General features: G+C 41.7%; 1 protein-coding gene across 5 annotated transcripts in view; it reads right to left on the bottom strand.

Annotated features, from left to right (window-relative positions):
• Positions 1-18,434, bottom strand: part of LOC138319422 (protein phosphatase 1 regulatory subunit 36-like) — a 54,504-nt gene that overhangs the window by 13,861 nt on the left and 22,209 nt on the right. For all 5 annotated transcript variants that reach the window (XM_069262567.1, XM_069262568.1, XM_069262569.1 and 2 more), the window contains 2 exons: positions 1,893-1,922; positions 1,523-1,612 (listed from right to left, as the gene is read on the bottom strand). In XM_069262567.1, coding sequence (XP_069118668.1) covers positions 1,523-1,612; positions 1,893-1,922 — 120 coding nt within the window. The remainder of the gene's footprint in view (positions 1-1,522; positions 1,613-1,892; positions 1,923-18,434) is intronic.

The raw sequence follows: 18,434 nt of genomic DNA, 5'->3' as shown, positions 1-18,434 counted from the left end.
ATATGTAGATCTGATCATCAGACATTAAACATTTACATATATATGTAGATCTGATCATCAGACAATAAACATTTACATATATATGTAGATCTGATCATCAGGCAATAAACATTTACATATATATGTAGATCTGATCATCAGACAATAAACATTTATATATATATGTAGATCTGATCATCAGGCATATTGAAAGGAAGAATTATTTACTTTTTGTGTTGTTTTACATACAGTAAAACCCCTATAACTCGAACAGCAGGGGACAAGATCAATAATTCGAAGAATACAGGGTATTCGACTCATCCGAGGTTGGTCATGATCGATCGTTGACAGTCAAAATGTCTGGTTTCTCTACGACAAACAATGCATTGCAATTACATTTTAATTACCCTAATTTCAGCATTTTGGATTTTTTATGAAAGTGTTTTTTGATAGCAATATGAAGTTGAAAAAAATATGTATTACATAAAATGAGGGTTTGAAAATACTGACGGCAAAGTAAATCAAATGTAAACGATCGTCAAACGTGGTACAAAATACCATACTGGTTCAAACAGACAATGTGTACAATTTCGATGATTTAATTATCAAAAATCATTTAACACATTTACAAAATAAATACACACTATAAAGTTATTAACCAGCATAGTTACGAACAAACAACGATACCTATGTCTACCTTGTAAAAGCGTTAGGTTACACGTGTTCACGAGGAAAGTTACGAAAATACAATATGCGGGAAAAGATACGGAACACACTGATAAAAACGAACATGGGTCAATGTGATTTGTACTTAGCACTATCAAATTTTGGTATCGTTTATATCTTTTGAAAAAAACCAACAACACTGAATTAAAAAAAATTGAACTTATATAGGAGTCGGACGTCAGCGATTTCTTCCGACTCTTTTGTTATTTCACAATGCGTACTTTCTATTAACACGAATCAACATCTTCCGTATTTTCGTATTTAAGCGATTACGAGAGAGACATCGATTATTTAATGCCTTTTCTTAAATAAAGTTTGCATCAAACAACGACTGGCGATCGTGTACGTAGGTAATACTGACACCGTTAATCCCTTAATTACCGAAAGGCTTCATACGACACCTGTATAAGCACAGGTCGTGAGCTATTATCCGTGACGGTCAGTGCAGTCAGGTGTGACACAGGTAAAAAAATATCAAGGGCCGAACACCTGTTCGACGAATACATGGGTAGATACTATGTATTTGCTGAAACGGGGATATATTTCTGTTCGAGGAATAAGGGGTATTCGAGGAATAGCTATTCGAGCTATCCGGGTTTTGTTACATAGATTATATAGGGACACGGTCGGGACCGTATGACCAGTTCGACGAATAAGGGGTATTCGAGGAATCCGGGTTCGAGTTAGAGGGGTTTTACTGTAATTTGGTGACAGAGTGGTCAGTGTTGATCAATGTCAAATTTCCTATTTACGGATACAAATGGTAAAATTAGCGAGTGTCCAAAACCCCGTTATATGGGATTTCTGATATACTGACTTAGGTGATAGGGCTCCTCTCCGTCTAAACAGCCAGTTGGCCTCCTCTTTAGGGGACGGCAAAATGGCGACTATGGCAGGAGATCTCTGACTGTACATAAAAATGACACACTGTAAATATCAAATCCATGACTTGTGGAGATCACTGTTCAATAAGCAACAATTCCCTGACTTGTGGAGATCAATGTTCAATATGGTAAGTTTGTAGCAACAATATGGATTCATTAGAGAATACTGTTTGAGAGTGATAAAGATAGAATTACATAGCCTGATTTATAGAGAAACTCTTTTGTGTTTAACAAACTTAACCGATTTGTACTTTGATTTACCTTCTTAAAATTGCACTGAGAGAGTACAATAATATCACTTACTTGATGATTGTTTTGATGGCTGGTCTTTTCCTACAAAAGAAATCACACCATTCAATGTTTTAATGTCTTCAACTTCAATCTGCCATGCTTGATTGTAGTGTTTGGAAAATAAAGGTTTAGATTCGTAATCAAAGTACTGAAAGTACTGAGAGCTTAAGGCGTGTGATAAAAGTTAATTTCAGGCATTCAGACAGTAAGTCATAATATAAACAATGAAATTCACTGACACCTACAACTTGAAAAATGTTTTCCTAGATCCAAAAAGTCTCCCCAGAGAGAAGTAAAAGTGAAGTTATCATTATTTGATAATAGATCTTGCAACAAAGGGAACAAACTAACATTTCCTTAAAGCGACATGAACTCAAAATAAGTTGTTTTGTATGTTAAATATGACTTTCAGATGTTTTTTTGGTGTTTTTAATACAAAAATTGGTTATCTATACCAACCGGAAATTTAAAAAACAAGAGGCCCAAAGGGCCTTAATGGTCATCTGACTACCTTGGCAATAGTAAAATTAATTTCATATGGTGTCACTTTGTCAGGACCATGTCAGGATCATTTTCCATTTCCTTCAATAAATTTTATTTCAAACCAGAGGCCCAAGGGCCTTAACATGTAGAAAATTAATTAGATATAGTGTCATAGTAGCCTTCTTCAATTTGGGATCAACCAGAGATGTAACAATACTTTGGCGAACCATGTCAGGATCATCTCATGCAAGTTTCAGCCAAATCACATAGGTAGAACTTGAGAAGAAGTTCAAAATGTGTTTTCAAGATGGCGGCTGTGGCGGCCATCTTGGATTTCGGATCGACCCGAAAAATAACAACACTTTGTCGGGACCCTGTCAGTATCATTTCATGCAAGTTTCAGCCAAATCGCACTGGTAGATCTTGAGAAGAAGTTCAAAATGTGTTTTCAAGATGGCGGCTGTGGCGGCCATCTTGGATTTCGGATTGACCCGAAAAATAACAAAAATTTGTCCAGACCATGTCAGGATCATTTCAAGCAAGTTTCAGCCAAAATGCACTGGAAGAACTTGAGAAGAAGTTCAAAATGTGTTTTCAAAATGGCAGCTGTGGTGGCCATCTTGGATTTCGGATGGACCCGAAAAATAACAACACTCATCGTGTCATCGTGAAAAATAACAACACTTTGTCGGGACCATGTCAGGATCATTTCATGCAAGTTTCAGCCAAATTGCACCGGTAGAACTTGAGAAGAAGTTCAAAATGTGTCTTCAAGATGGCGGCTGTGGCGGCCATCTTGGATTTTGGATCAACCCGAAAAATAACAACACTTTGTCAGGACCATCTCAGGATCATTTCAGGTAAGTTTCAGCCAAATCGCACTGGTAGAACTTGAGAAGAAGTTCAAAATGTGTTTTCAAGATGGCAGCTGTGGCGGCCATCTTGGATTTTGGATCGACCCGAAAAATAACAACACTTTGTCGGGACCATCTCAGGATCATTTCAGGTAAGTTTCAGCTCAATCCCACTGGTCAAACTTGAGAAGAAGTTCAAAATGTGAAAAAGTTAACGCACGACGACGGACGAAACATGATGACTATCATAGGTCATAGACTGACCCTTCGGGGTCAGATGACCTAAAAAATACACAAAAAACTGTAAAGGTTTGCAATAACTTCGTCTTATTAGCACCTTTTCATTTTTTTAAACGCCCTGGGCGTTTATTGGGTCGAATACGGTATTTTGTCATATTTTCCCAATCTTACGCAACATGTGGCACATCATTAATATGTATTTTATTCAAACTTACTCAATTTTAATGGGGTTTACTTAAGTTCATGTCCCTTTAGGGCTTATATTACTGATAGATCTAAATAAATAATCATGGGTCAGACTGTGGTACTATAGACTTACGGCTGAAGTCTGTGGTACTCCGATGGTAGACTTACGGCTGAAGTCTGCGGTACTCCGATAGAGTTATCTTACTGATAGATCTAAATACATTATCATGGGTCAGACTGTGGTACTATAGACTTACGGCTGAAGTCTGTGGTACTCCGATGGTAGACTTACGGCTGAAGTCTGCGGTACTCCGCTGGAGTTATCTTACTGATAGATCTAAATACATTATCATGGCTGAGACTGTGGTACTATAGACTTACGGCTGAAGTCTGCGGTACTCCGATGGAGTCATCTTACTGATAGATCTAAATACATTATCATGGCTGAGACTGTGGTACTATAGACTTACGGCTGAAGTCTGTGGTACTCCGATGGTAGACTTACGGCTGAAGTCTGTGGTACTCCGCTGGAGTTATCTTACTGATAGATCTAAATACATTATCATGGCTGAGACTGTGGTACTATAGACTTACGGCTGAAGTCTGTGGTACTCGTGGAGACTTACGGAAATGAAGTACAGTGGTACTCCGATGGAGTTACCTTACTGATAGATCTAAATACATTATCTGGCTGAGACTGTGGTACTTATAGACTTACGGCTGAAGTCTGCGGTACTCCGATAGAGTCATCTTACTGATAGATCTAAATACATTATCATGGCTGAGACTGTGGTACTATAGACTTACGGCTGAAGTCTGTGGTACTCCGATGGTAGACTTACGGCTGAAGTCTGCGGTACTCCGATAGAGTTATCTTACTGATAGATCTAAATACATTATCATGGCTGAGACTGTGGTACTATATTAGACTGTGCGGTACGGCTGAAGTCTGCGGTACTTACGGCTGAAGTCTGCGGTACTCTGCTGGAGTTATCTTACTGATAGATCTAAATAAATTATCATGGCTGAGACTGTGGTACTATAGACTTACGGCTGAAGTCTGTGGTACTCCGATGGTAGACTTACGGCTGAAGACTGTGGTACTCCGATGCTGAAGTCTGCTTACTGATAGGAGTCTAACTTGATCCATGGCTGAGACTGAGTCTGTGGTACTCCGATGGTAGACTTACGGCTGAAGTCTGCGGTACTCCGCTGGAGTTATCTTACTGATAGATCTAAATACATTATCATGGCTGAGACTGTGGTATCTATAGACTTACGGCTGAAGTCTGCGGTACTCCGATAGAGTCATCTTACTGATAGATCTAAATACATTATCATGGCTGAGACTGTGGTACTATAGACTTACGGCTGAAGTCTGTGGTACTCCGATGGTAGACTTACGGCTGAAGTCTGTGGTACTCCGCTAGAGTCATCTTACTGATAGATCTAAATACATTATCATGGCTGAGACTGTGGTACTATAGACTTACGGCTGAAGTCTGTGGTACTCCGATGGTAGACTTACGGCTGAAGTCTGTGGTACTCCGCTGGAGTCATCTTACTGATAGATCTAAATACATTATCATGGCTGAGACTGTGGTACTATAGACTTACGGCTGAAGTCTGCGGTACTCCGCTGGAGTCATCTTACTGATAGATCTAAATACATTATCATGGCTGAGACTGTGGTACTATAGACTTACGGCTGAAGTCTGTGGTACTCCGCTGGAGTCATCTTACTGATAGATCTAAATACATTATCATGGCTGAGACTGTGGTACTATAGACTTACGGCTGAAGTCTGTGGTACTCCGATGGTAGACTTACGGCTGAAGTCTGAGGTACTCCGATGGAGTCATCTTACTGATAGATCTAAATACATTATCATGGCTGAGACTGTGGTACTATAGACTTACGGCTGAAGTCTGTGGTACTCCGATGGTAGACTTACGGCTGAAGTCTGTGGTACTCCGCTGGAGTCATCTTACTGATAGATCTAAATACATTATCATGGCTGAGACTGTGGTACTATAGACTTACGGCTGAAGTCTGTGGTACTCCGATGGTAGACTTACGGCTGAAGTCTGCGGTACTCCTCGCTGGAGTTATCTTACTGATAGATCTAAATAAATTATCATGGCTGAGACTGTGGTACTATAGACTTACGGCTGAAGTCTGTGGTACTCCGATGGTAGACTTACGGCTGAAGTCTGTGGTACTCGCTGGAGTTATACTTACTGATAGATCTAAATACATTTATCATGGCTGAGACTGTGGTACTATAGACTTACGGCTGAAGTCTGCGGTACTCCGATGGAGTCATCTTACTGATAGATCTAAATACATTATCATGGCTGAGACTGTGGTACTATAGACTTACGGCTGAAGTCTGTGGTACTCCGATGGTAGACTTACGGCTGAAGTCTGCGGTACTCTGCTGGAGTTATCTTACTGATAGATCTAAATAAATTATCATTGGCTGAGACTGTGGTACTATAGACTTACGGCTGAAGTCTGTGGTACTCCGATGGTAGACTTACGGCTGAAGTCTGCGGTACTCCGATAGAGTTATCTTACTGATAGATCTAAATACATTATCATGGCTGAGACTGTGGTACTATAGACTTACGGCTGAAGTCTGCGGTACTCCGGAGTCATCTTACTGATAGATCTAAATACTTATCTGCTGTACTGTTACTATAGACTTACGGCTGAAGTCTGTGGTACTCGATGGTAGACTTACGGCTGAAGTCTGGGTACTCCGTGGTAGACTTACGGCTGAAGTCTGTGGTACTCCGATGGTAGACTTACGGCTGAAGTCTGTGGTACTCCGATAGAGTCATCTTACTGATAGATCTAAATACATTATCATGGCTGAGACTGTGGTACTATAGACTTACGGCTGAAGTCTGCGGTACTCCGATAGAGTCATCTTACTGATAGATCTAAATACATTATCATGGCTGAGACTGTGGTACTATAGACTTACGGCTGAAGTCTGTGGTACTCCGATGGTAGACTTAACGGCTGAAGTCTGTGGTACTCCGATGGTAGACTTACTGCTGAAGTCTGTGGTACTCCGATGGTAGACTTACGTGGTACTCCGATGAGAGTCTGTGGTACTCCGATGGTAGACTTACGGCTGAAGTCTGTGGTACTCCGCTGGAGTCATCTTACTGATAGATCTAAATACATTATCATGGCTGAGACTGTGGTACTATAGACTTACGGCTGAAGTCTGTGGTACTCCGATGGTAGACTTACGGCTGAAGTCTGCGGTACTCCGCTGGAGTCATCTTACTGATAGATCTAAATACATTATCATGGCTGAGACTGTGGTACTATAGACTTACGGCTGAAGTCTGTGGTACTCCGATGGTAGACTTACGGCTGAAGTCTGCGGTACTCCGATAGAGTTATCTTACTGATAGATCTAAATACATTATCATGGCTGAGACTGTGGTACTATAGACTTACGGCTGAAGTCTGTGGTACTCTGATGGTAGACTTACGGCTGAAGTCTGCGGTACTCTGCTGGAGTTATCTTACTGATAGATCTAAATACTTATCATGGCTGAGACTGTGGTACTATAGACTTACGGCTGAAGTCTGTGGTCTCCGATGCGGTACTCCGCTGGAGTCATCTTACTGATAGATCTAAATACATTATCATGGCTGAGACTGTGGTACTATAGACTTACGGCTGAAGTCTGTGGTACTCCGCTGGAGTCATCTTACTGATAGATCTAAATACATTATCATGGCTGAGACTGTGGTACTATAGACTTACGGCTGAAGTCTGTGGTACTCCGATGGTAGACTTACGGCTGAAGTCTGCGGTACTCCGCTGGAGTTATCTTACTGATAGATCTAAATACATTATCATGGCTGAGACTGTGGTACTATAGACTTACGGCTGAAGTCTGCGGTACTCCGCTGGAGTCATCTTACTGATAGATCTAAATACATTATCATGGCTGAGACTGTGGTACTATAGACTTACGGCTGAAGTCTGTGGTACTCCGATGGTAGACTTACGGCTGAAGTCTGCGGTACTCCGATGGACTTACATTACGGCTGAAGGTTACTCCGTGGGTAGACTTACGGCTGAGACTGTGGTACTATAGACTTACGGCTGAAGTCTGTGGTACTCCGATAGAGTCATCTTACTGATAGATCTAAATACATTATCATGGCTGAGACTGGGTACTATAGACTTACGGCTGAAGTCTGCGGTACTCCGATAGAGTCATCTTACTGATAGATCTAAATACATTATCATGGGTCAGACTGTGGTACTATAGACTTACGCTGAAGTCTGTGGTACTCCGATGGTAGACTTACGGCTGAAGTCTGTGGTACTCCGATGGTAGACTTACGGCTGAAGTCTGTGGTACTCCGATGGTAGACTTACGGCTGAAGTCTGTGGTACTCCGATGGTAGACTTACGGCTGAAGTCTGCGGTACTCTGCTGGAGTTATCTTACTGATAGATCTAAATAAATTATCATGGCTGAGACTGTGGTACTATAGACTTACGGCTGAAGTCTGTGGTACTCCGATGGTAGACTTACGGCTGAAGTCTGTGGTACTCCGCTGGAGTCATCTTACTGATAGATCTAAATACATTATCATGGCTGAGACTGTGGTACTATAGACTTACGGCTGAAGTCTGCGGTACTCCGCTGGAGTTCATCTTACTGATAGATCTAAATACATTATCATGGGTCAGACTGTGGTACTATAGACTTACGGCTGAAGTCTGTGGTACTTCCGCTGGAGTCATCTTACTGATAGATCTAAATACATTATCATGGCTGAGACTGTGGTACTATAGACTTACGGCTGAAGTCTGTGGTACTCCGATGGTAGACTTACGGCTGAAGTCTGCGGTACTCCGATAGAGTTATCTTACTGATAGATCTAAATACATTATCATGGCTGAGACTGTGGTACTATAGACTTACGGCTGAAGTCTGCGGTACTCCACTGGAGTCATCTTACTGATAGATCTAAATACATTATCATGGCTGAGACTGTGGTACTATAGACTTACGGCTGAAGTCTGTGGTACTCCGATGGTAGACTTACGGCTGAAGTCTGTGGTACTCCGCTGGAGTCATCTTACTGATAGATCTAAATACATTATCATGGCTGAGACTGTGGTACTATAGACTTACGGCTGAAGTCTGCGGTACTCCGATGGAGTCATCTTACTGATAGATCTAAATACATTATCATGGCTGAGACTGTGGTACTATAGACTTACGGCTGAAGTCTGTGGTACTCCGATGGTAGACTTACGGCTGAAGTCTGCGGTACTCCGCTGGAGTCATCTTACTGATAGATCTAAATACATTATCATGGCTGAGACTGTGGTACTATAGACTTACGGCTGAAGTCTGTGGTACTCCGATGGTTAGACTTACGGCTGAAGTCTGTGGTACTCCGCTGGAGTCATCTTACTGATAGATCTAAATACATTATCATGGCTGAGACTGTGGTACTACAGACTTACGGCTGAAGTCTGTGGTACTCCGATGGTAGACTTACGGCTGAAGTCTGCGGTACTCTCTGCTGGAGTTATCTTACTGATAGATCTAAATAAATTATCATGGCTGAGACTGTGGTACTATAGACTTACGGCTGAAGTCTGTGGTACTCCGATGGTAGACTTACGGCTGAAGTCTGTGGTACTCCGCTGGAGTCATCTTACTGATAGATCTAAATACATTATCATGGCTGAGACTGTGGTACTATAGACTTACGGCTGAAGTCTGCGGTACTCCGCTGGAGGAGTCATCTTACTGATAGATCTAAATACATTATCATGGGTCAGACTGTGGTACTATAGACTTACGGCTGAAGTCTGTGGTATTCCGCTGGAGTCATCTTACTGATAGATATAAATACATTATCATGGCTGAGACTGTGGTACTATAGACTTACGGCTGAAGTCTGTGGTACTCCCGATGGTAGACTTACGGCTGAAGTCTGCGGTACTCCGATAGATTATCTTACTGATAGATCTAAATACATTATCATGGCTGAGACTGTGGTACTATAGACTTACGGCTGAAGTCTGTGGTACTCCGATGGTAGACTTACGGCTGAAGTCTGCGGTACTCCGATGGAGTTATCTTACTGATAGATCTAAATACATTATCATGGCTGAGACTGTGGTACTATAGACTTACGGCTGAAGTCTGTGGTACTCCGATGGTAGACTTACTTGAAGGTCACTGATAATCTAAATACATTTATCATGGCTGAGACTGTGGTACTATAGACTTACGGCTGAAGTCGATGGGTAGACTTACGGCTGAAGTCTGCGGTACTCGATGGTAGACTTACGGCTGAAGTCTGTGGTACTCCGATGGTAGACTTACGGCTGAAGTCTGTGGTACTCCGCTGGAGTTATCTTACTGATAGATCTAAATACATTATCATGGCTGAGACTGGGTACTATAGACTTACGGCTGAAGTCTGCGGTACTCCGATAGAGTCATCTTACTGATAGATCTAAATACATTATCATGGGTCAGACTGTGGTACTATAGACTTACGGCTGAAGTCTGTGGTACTCCGATGGTAGACTTACGGCTGAAGTCTGTGGTACTCCGATGGTAGACTTACGGCTGAAGTCTGTGGTACTCCGATGGTAGACTTACGGCTGAAGTCTGTGGTACTCCGATGGTAGACTTACGGCTGAAGTCTGTGGTACTCCGATGGTAGACTTACTGCTGAAGTCTGCGGTACTCCGATAGAGTCATCTTACTGATAGATCTAAATACATTATCATGGCTGAGACTGTGGTACTATAGACTTACGGCTGAAGTCTGTGGTACTCCGATGGTAGACTTACGGCTGAAGTCTGCGGTACTCCACTGGAGTCATCTTACTGATAGATCTAAATACATTATCATGGCTGAGACTGTGGTACTATAGACTTACGGCTGAAGTCTGCGGTACTCCGATAGAGTTATCTTACTGATAGATCTAAATACATTATCATGGCTGAGACTGTGGTACTATAGACTTACGGCTGAAGTCTGTGGTACTCCGATGGTAGACTTACGGCTGAAGTCTGCGGTACTCCGCTGGAGTTATCTTACTGATAGATCTAAATACATTATCATGGCTGAGACTGTGGTACTATAGACTTACGGCTGAAGTCTGTGGTACTCCGATAGAGTCATCTTACTGATAGATCTAAATACATTATCATGGCTGAGACTGTGGTACTATAGACTTACGGCTGAAGTCTGCGGTACTCCGATAGAGTCATCTTACTGATAGATCTAAATACATTATCATGGCTGAGACTGTGGTACTATAGACTTACGGCTGAAGTCTGTGGTACTCCGATGGTAGACTTACGGCTGAAGTCTGCGGTACTCCGCTGGAGTCATCTTACTGATAGATCTAAATACATTATCATGGCTGAGACTGTGGTACTATAGACTTACGGCTGAAGTCTGTGGTACTCCGATGGTAGACTTACGGCTGAAGTCTGTGGTACTCCGCTGGAGTCATCTTACTGATAGATCTAAATACATTATCATGGCTGAGACTGTGGTACTACAGACTTACGGCTGAAGTCTGTGGTACTCCGATGGTAGACTTACGGCTGAAGTCTGTGGTACTCCGCTGGAGTCATCTTACTGATAGATCTAAATAAATTATCATGGGTCAGACTGTGGTACTATAGACTTACGGCTGAAGTCTGTGGTACTCCGATGGTAGACTTACGGCTGAAGTCTGTGGTACTCCGATGGTAGACTTACGGCTGAAGTCTGCGGTACTCCGATAGAGTTATCTTACTGATAGATCTAAATACATTATCATGGCTGAGACTGTGGTACTATAGACTTACGGCTGAAGTCTGTGGTACTCCGATGGTAGACTTACGGCTGAAGTCTGCGGTACTCCGATGGTAGACTTACGGCTGAAGTCTGTGGTACTCCGATGGTAGACTTACGGCTGAAGTCTGTGGTACTCCGCTGGAGTTATCTTACTGATAGATCTAAATACATTATCATGGCTGAGACTGGGTACTATAGACTTACGGCTGAAGTCTGCGGTACTCCGATAGAGTCATCTTACTGATAGATCTAAATACATTATCATGGGTCAGACTGTGGTACTATAGACTTACGGCTGAAGTCTGTGGTACTCCGATGGTAGACTTACGGCTGAAGTCTGTGGTACTCCGATGGTAGACTTACGGCTGAAGTCTGTGGTACTCCGATGGTAGACTTACGGCTGAAGTCTGTGGTACTCCGATGGTAGACTTACGGCTGAAGTCTGTGGTACTCCGATGGTAGACTTACGGCTGAAGTCTGTGGTACTCCGATGGTAGACTTACGGCTGAAGTCTGCGGTACTCCGCTGGAGTCATCTTACTGATAGATCTAAATACATTATCATGGCTGAGACTGTGGTACTATAGACTTACGGCTGAAGTCTGCGGTACTCCGATAGAGTCATCTTACTGATAGATCTAAATACATTATCATGGGTCAGACTGTGGTACTATAGACTTACGGCTGAAGTCTGTGGTACTCCGATGGTAGACTTACGGCTGAAGTCTGCGGTACTCCGCTGGAGTTATCTTACTGATAGATCTAAATACATTATCATGGCTGAGACTGTGGTACTATAGACTTACGGCTGAAGTCTGTGGTACTCCGATAGAGTCATCTTACTGATAGATCTAAATACATTATCATGGCTGAGACTGTGGTACTATAGACTTACGGCTGAAGTCTGCGGTACTCCGATAGAGTCATCTTACTGATAGATCTAAATACATTATCATGGCTGAGACTGTGGTACTATAGACTTACGGCTGAAGTCTGTGGTACTCCGATGGTAGACTTACGGCTGAAGTCTGCGGTACTCCGCTGGAGTCATCTTACTGATAGATCTAAATACATTATCATGGCTGAGACTGTGGTACTATAGACTTACGGCTGAAGTCTGTGGTACTCCGATGGTAGACTTACGGCTGAAGTCTGTGGTACTCCGCTGGAGTCATCTTACTGATAGATCTAAATAAATTATCATGGGTCAGACTGTGGTACTATAGACTTACGGCTGAAGTCTGTGGTACTCCGATGGTAGACTTACGGCTGAAGTCTGTGGTACTCCGATGGTAGACTTACGGCTGAAGTCTGCGGTACTCCGATAGAGTTATCTTACTGATAGATCTAAAGACATTATCATGGCTGAGACTGTGGTACTATAGACTTACGGCTGAAGTCTGCGGTACTCCGATGGTAGACTTACGGCTGAAGTCTGCGGTACTCTGCTGGAGTTATCTTACTGATAGATCTAAATAAATTATCATGGCTGAGACTGTGGTACTATAGACTTACGGCTGAAGTCTGCGGTACTCCGATGGAGTCATCTTACTGATAGATCTAAATACATTATCATGGCTGAGACTGTGGTACTATAGACTTACGGCTGAAGTCTGCGGTACTCCGATGGTAGACTTACGGCTGAAGTCTGCGGTACTCTGCTTGAGTTATCTTACTGATAGATCTAAATAAATTATCATGGCTGAGACTGTGGTACTATAGACTTACGGCTGAAGTCTGTGGTACTCCGATGGTAGACTTACGGCTGAAGTCTGCGGTACTCCGCTAGAGTTATCTTACTGATAGATCTAAATACATTATCATGGCTGAGACTGTGGTACTATAGACTTACGGCTGAAGTCTGCGGTACTCCGATGGAAGAGTCTTATCTTACTGAAGTCTGTGGTACATAATCATCGATGGTCAGACTTACGGTACTATAGACTTACGACTGAAGTCTGTGGTATTCCGCTGGAGTCATCTTACTGATAGATCTAAATACATTATCATGGCTGAGACTGTGGTACTATAGACTTACGGCTGAAGTCTGTGGTACTCCGATGGTAGACTTACGGCTGAAGTCTGCGGTACTCCGATAGAGTTATCTTACTGATAGATCTAAATACATTATCATGGCTGAGACTGTGGTACTATAGACTTACGGCTGAAGTCTGCGGTACTCCACTGGAGTCATCTTACTGATAGATCTAAATACATTATCATGGCTGAGACTGTGGTACTATAGACTTACGGCTGAAGTCTGTGGTACTCCGATGGTAGACTTACGGCTGAAGTCTGCGGTACTCCGATGGTAGACTTACGGCTGAAGTCTGTGGTACTCCGATGGTAGACTTACGGCTGAAGTCTGTGGTACTCTGCTGGAGTTATCTTACTGATAGATCTAAATACATTATCATGGCTGAGACTGTGGTACTATAGACTTACGGCTGAAGTCTGTGGTACTCCGATGGTAGACTTACGGCTGAAGTCTGTGGTACTCCGATGGTAGACTTACGGCTGAAGTCTGTGGTACTCCGATGGTAGACTTACGGCTGAAGTCTGTGGTACTCCGATGGTAGACTTACGGCTGAAGTCTGCGGTACTCCGATAGAGTCATCTTACTGATAGATCTAAATACATTATCATGGGTCAGACTGTGGTACTATAGACTTACGGCTGAAGTCTGTGGTACTCCGATGGTAGACTTACGGCTGAAGTCTGCGGTACTCCGCTGGAGTTATCTTACTGATAGATCTAAATACATTATCATGGCTGAGACTGTGGTACTATAGACTTACGGCCTGAAGTCTGCGGTACTCCACTGGAGTCATCTTACTGATAGATCTAAATACATTATCATGGGTCAGACTGTGGTACTATAGACTTACGGCTGAAGTCTGTGGTACTCCGATGGTAGACTTACGGCTGAAGTGTGCGGTACTCCGATGGTAGACTTACGGCTGAAGTCTGCGGTACTCCACTGGAGTCATCTTACTGATAGATCTAAATACATAAGGATTGAAAAGCGTTTTTATTGTTTTTACGGTGGTATGAATGCAATGTGGATACAGTCATATTTAATGTAGCGCGTTAGCACTACATGTATAATATGACTGTATCCACATTGCATTCATACCACCGTAAACACAATTAAAACGCTTTTCAATCCTTATATTTACATTTTTTGCCCTCTAAAGTAGCTATTTTAATGGTTTTGAAACAATATATTGATTGCTAAGTTGAGTAGCTACGGTAGTCTATGCAGCTACTGGAACTAGGTAAATATAATCCCTGGGTTTTTGTTACGATTTACGTAAAATTTTTATTTCATTCGAGTTTTAAATAATAACAAGAGGCCCATGGGCCTTAACTGTCACCTGAGTTAGAATATATAATGAAACAAATAATGAAACAAATTAAAGACATAAAAACACCATATGCTGGGCCTTGAAGTTGGTCAGTGATTTATAAATTTGACTTTTTAGACTATGAAGAGTATTTGCTTCCATCAAACCTGTGAATTTAGAGGTATTTTTTGAAATTTTAATCATTTTGACCCTGTTTGGTCCTGCCCCTCTGGTCCCCCAGGGGGTCATCGAGGACGGATATGGATGTTAAAATGCTATATCTTAGGCTAATAATTCTAATCAAGTATGACTCATTTCCTACAAAAATTGGGCAAATAATGTTCACAAATATGTTTTTCCTATATAAACTATGTAAACTTGACCGCTCTCCAGGGGGTAAAGTGAGACCCCAAGGTCATATAATTCACAATTTTTATAAAACATCTTCTATAATTATTTGATTCTACTATATCCAGAATTTTAGAAGATTTTTGAAGTTTTAGCCTATTTGACCCTTTTTTAGCCTCGCCCCTCTGCCCCCAGGGGGTCGGCCAGGGGGAAACTAGAGACCCCAGGGTCATATAATTTACAATTTTTATAAACAAACTTTAAGACCTTTTCATCTATAAAGTGTATTTGTTTATACCATTTCCAGAATTTTATAAGAATATTTTTGAAGTTTTAGCCTATTTGACATTTTTTGGCCCCGCCTCTCTGCCCCCAGGGGGCCTGGACAAATATGGATATGATATTAAATTGCTATCTCAGGCTAATAATTCTAACCAAGTTTGACTCGTTTCCAATGAAAATTGAGTAAAATATGCTCATAAATGTGTTTTCCCTATATAAACTATAGTAAACTTGACCCCCTCCCCAGGGAGGAAACGTGAGACCCCAGGGTCATATAATTCACAATTTTTGTAAAAGACCTTAAGACCTTTCGATTTATGAAGAGTATTTGATTCTACCATTTCCAGAATTTCAGAAGAAGATTTTTGAAGTTTTAGCCTATTTGACCCATTTTGACCCCGCCCCTAAGGCCCCTGGGGGTCAGTCATTGAAAATTTGTTATACTGATAATTCTGACAACATTTGACTCATTTCCTATTACAAATGACCAAATAATGCGCAAAAATGTGTTTTCCCAATATAAACTATAGTAAACTTAACCCCCTACCCAGGGGGAAACTAGAGACCCCAGGGTCATATAATTCACAATTTTTGTAAAGGACCTTAAGACCTTTCTATCTATGAAGAGTATTTGATTCTACCACATCTGTGAGTAGAGAAGAAGATTTTTGAAATTTTACTCAATTTTACCCCTTTTGGCCCCTCCCACAGCCCCCTGTGGGCTGGGGACCATATAATTCACAATTTTGATTCGCCTTATACCTTAGAAGGTTTGTGCAAAATTTCATTGAAATTGCTTCAGCAGTTTTGGAGAAAGTGGAAAACGTAAATTGTTCATGGACATACGACGCACGAAGGACGACGCACGACGACGGATAAAAGGCGATTAGAATAGGTCACTTGAGACTTTGTCTCAGGTGACCTAAAATTTCGACACAATTTGTTTTTCTTCAAACATTTAATCGTTTCCAAAAGTGAATTAAAAGCCTTTTAATACGTCGCTGTGTTATCATTTTCAAACCTGTCTGCAAGTCCGCGCATTGATAACACTGTTACTGTGAAGCGGCGTCAGACACTGCAGACACGCCATTTGTAAAACGAGCTGGATTCGTCAGTTGGAAAAGTTAAATGTGCATCGGTGGAGTACGGAGTTAGTTAGCATCCCCGTGGAAGTATAATTAGACATAACGGACGAGGTTTTTTTTTCATCCAAGGCACCGACATTCGGCATCAGGTTAATACTAGACCTAACTTCGTCAAGATTAGGTGTGACTGTGTGGGAAGGTTGTAACACACGTGGTCGTGGGACGATTTTCAAATTTGAAACTGAATTTTGTGGAGTTTCGCCAGATGCCAAGCAAGACAGTGTATTTGACAACGACTTATTTTGTTGATCAGAACATGTTCGATTGTAGGATCGTATAGCAGCTTCTGACCTGTGTCCAGACATGAACATGATACAAGATACTACTTCCGGTGTCAAGGGAGACGGACATAATTGTCTGACGCTCCCGCGATGTGCACATTAAAGTGATAATTTATCGATGTCTGAAGCAAAAGTTTCGGCAAAAATTGTATGTACATATCGGTAAGACACATTTGGACACAAAGAAAAAGTTTTTTCCAACATAATCAACCGTTGGTATCAACGGCGAAGAAGATAAGGACATGGCTGGTAAAACAAAGGGAAACAAAGATGGCGGCGGCGTCCTTGACGATGCGTCAAAGAAGCCGAGGAAATCGAGGTCAAAATCTCAACAGAAGAGCGTCTTGAAAACGGATCCCAACTTCGTGCTAAATTTCGATATACCAGGAGATTCAAATGAAGAGGACGAAGCATGGAAATGCATTGAATGCAATTTCGTTTTCGCTGGCGATAAACAATAAAGTCCTGGAGTGTGAACGATGTCAGTCACACCATTGCATAAAATGCCTCGGGAAATCAGATAAGGAGTATAAATGGCTGCAAGAGTCGGACTCTATATGGTTCTGCTCAAACTGCAGACTGATAGTGAAGAAGCACATCATTACAGATCTGAAGATTGAGGAGAAATGCCGAGCGATAATGGAGAAGTGTGAAGTGTCACTGCGGGTGATTCAGGAGAAGAGACTAAACAAACAAAAACTCCTCCATGTGTTACAGCCAACATTATGTCGGAAATTAAAGACAGGAAGGCCAGGGAATGCAATATAGTGATATACCGGATCGGAGAATCCAACTCCGAAATAAAGGATGACAGAATGGCACATGATTATGTTCAAAAGTCAGTGAGTTGGTACTATTATGCAAGGCAGTTTCTGAAGCAGATCAGGGTTTTACTAAACCTGTAAGGTTGAGTAAATTCCAGAAAGATCTTCCAGAGGAAGAAAGAAAGAACAGGCCACTTTTGGTACCACTGACAGATCTAGATGTAAAGAAAGCCTTATTTAGGAACATAAAGAATACGGGACAGAGTGAGGATTATCAAAAGATATCAATATGTAATGACCTAACAAAGGCCGAGAGAAACCCAGAAAAGCTTCTAAGGAAAGAAGCAGCTAAGAAAAAGCAGGAAAATTCATCGGGGGGAATACACCTACAAAGTCAGAGGACCGCCGTGGGCTAGAAAAGTAATGAAGATTCGGACAACGAAAACAGGAAACTAATCAGCCAAAGATATAGTTCAAAAACTGGGAATATAAGAAACAATTCAGCAAATTCAAACACACAAACGAGGAAAACGGATATTCATTGCATATATACTGATGCAGACAGTCCTCTGAATAAACATGATGAACTGAAGGCACGAGTATTTCAATCCAGCACGGAAATCGACATCATCGGGGTAACTGATGTATATCCAAAAAATAAACGATTTCTGCCAAACAAGGCAGAGCTTGGTATTGAAGGGTATGATATCTTTATTAATGAAAATAATCATCACAGAGGAGTAGCAATTTATGTTAAA

Source organism: Argopecten irradians, chromosome 3, assembly GCF_041381155.1.
Source record: "Argopecten irradians isolate NY chromosome 3, Ai_NY, whole genome shotgun sequence".
NCBI classification, from domain to species: domain Eukaryota; kingdom Metazoa; phylum Mollusca; class Bivalvia; order Pectinida; family Pectinidae; genus Argopecten; species Argopecten irradians.
Note: the sequence above shows the minus strand (reverse complement) of the source record. Positions and strands in the feature narration are given on the sequence as shown.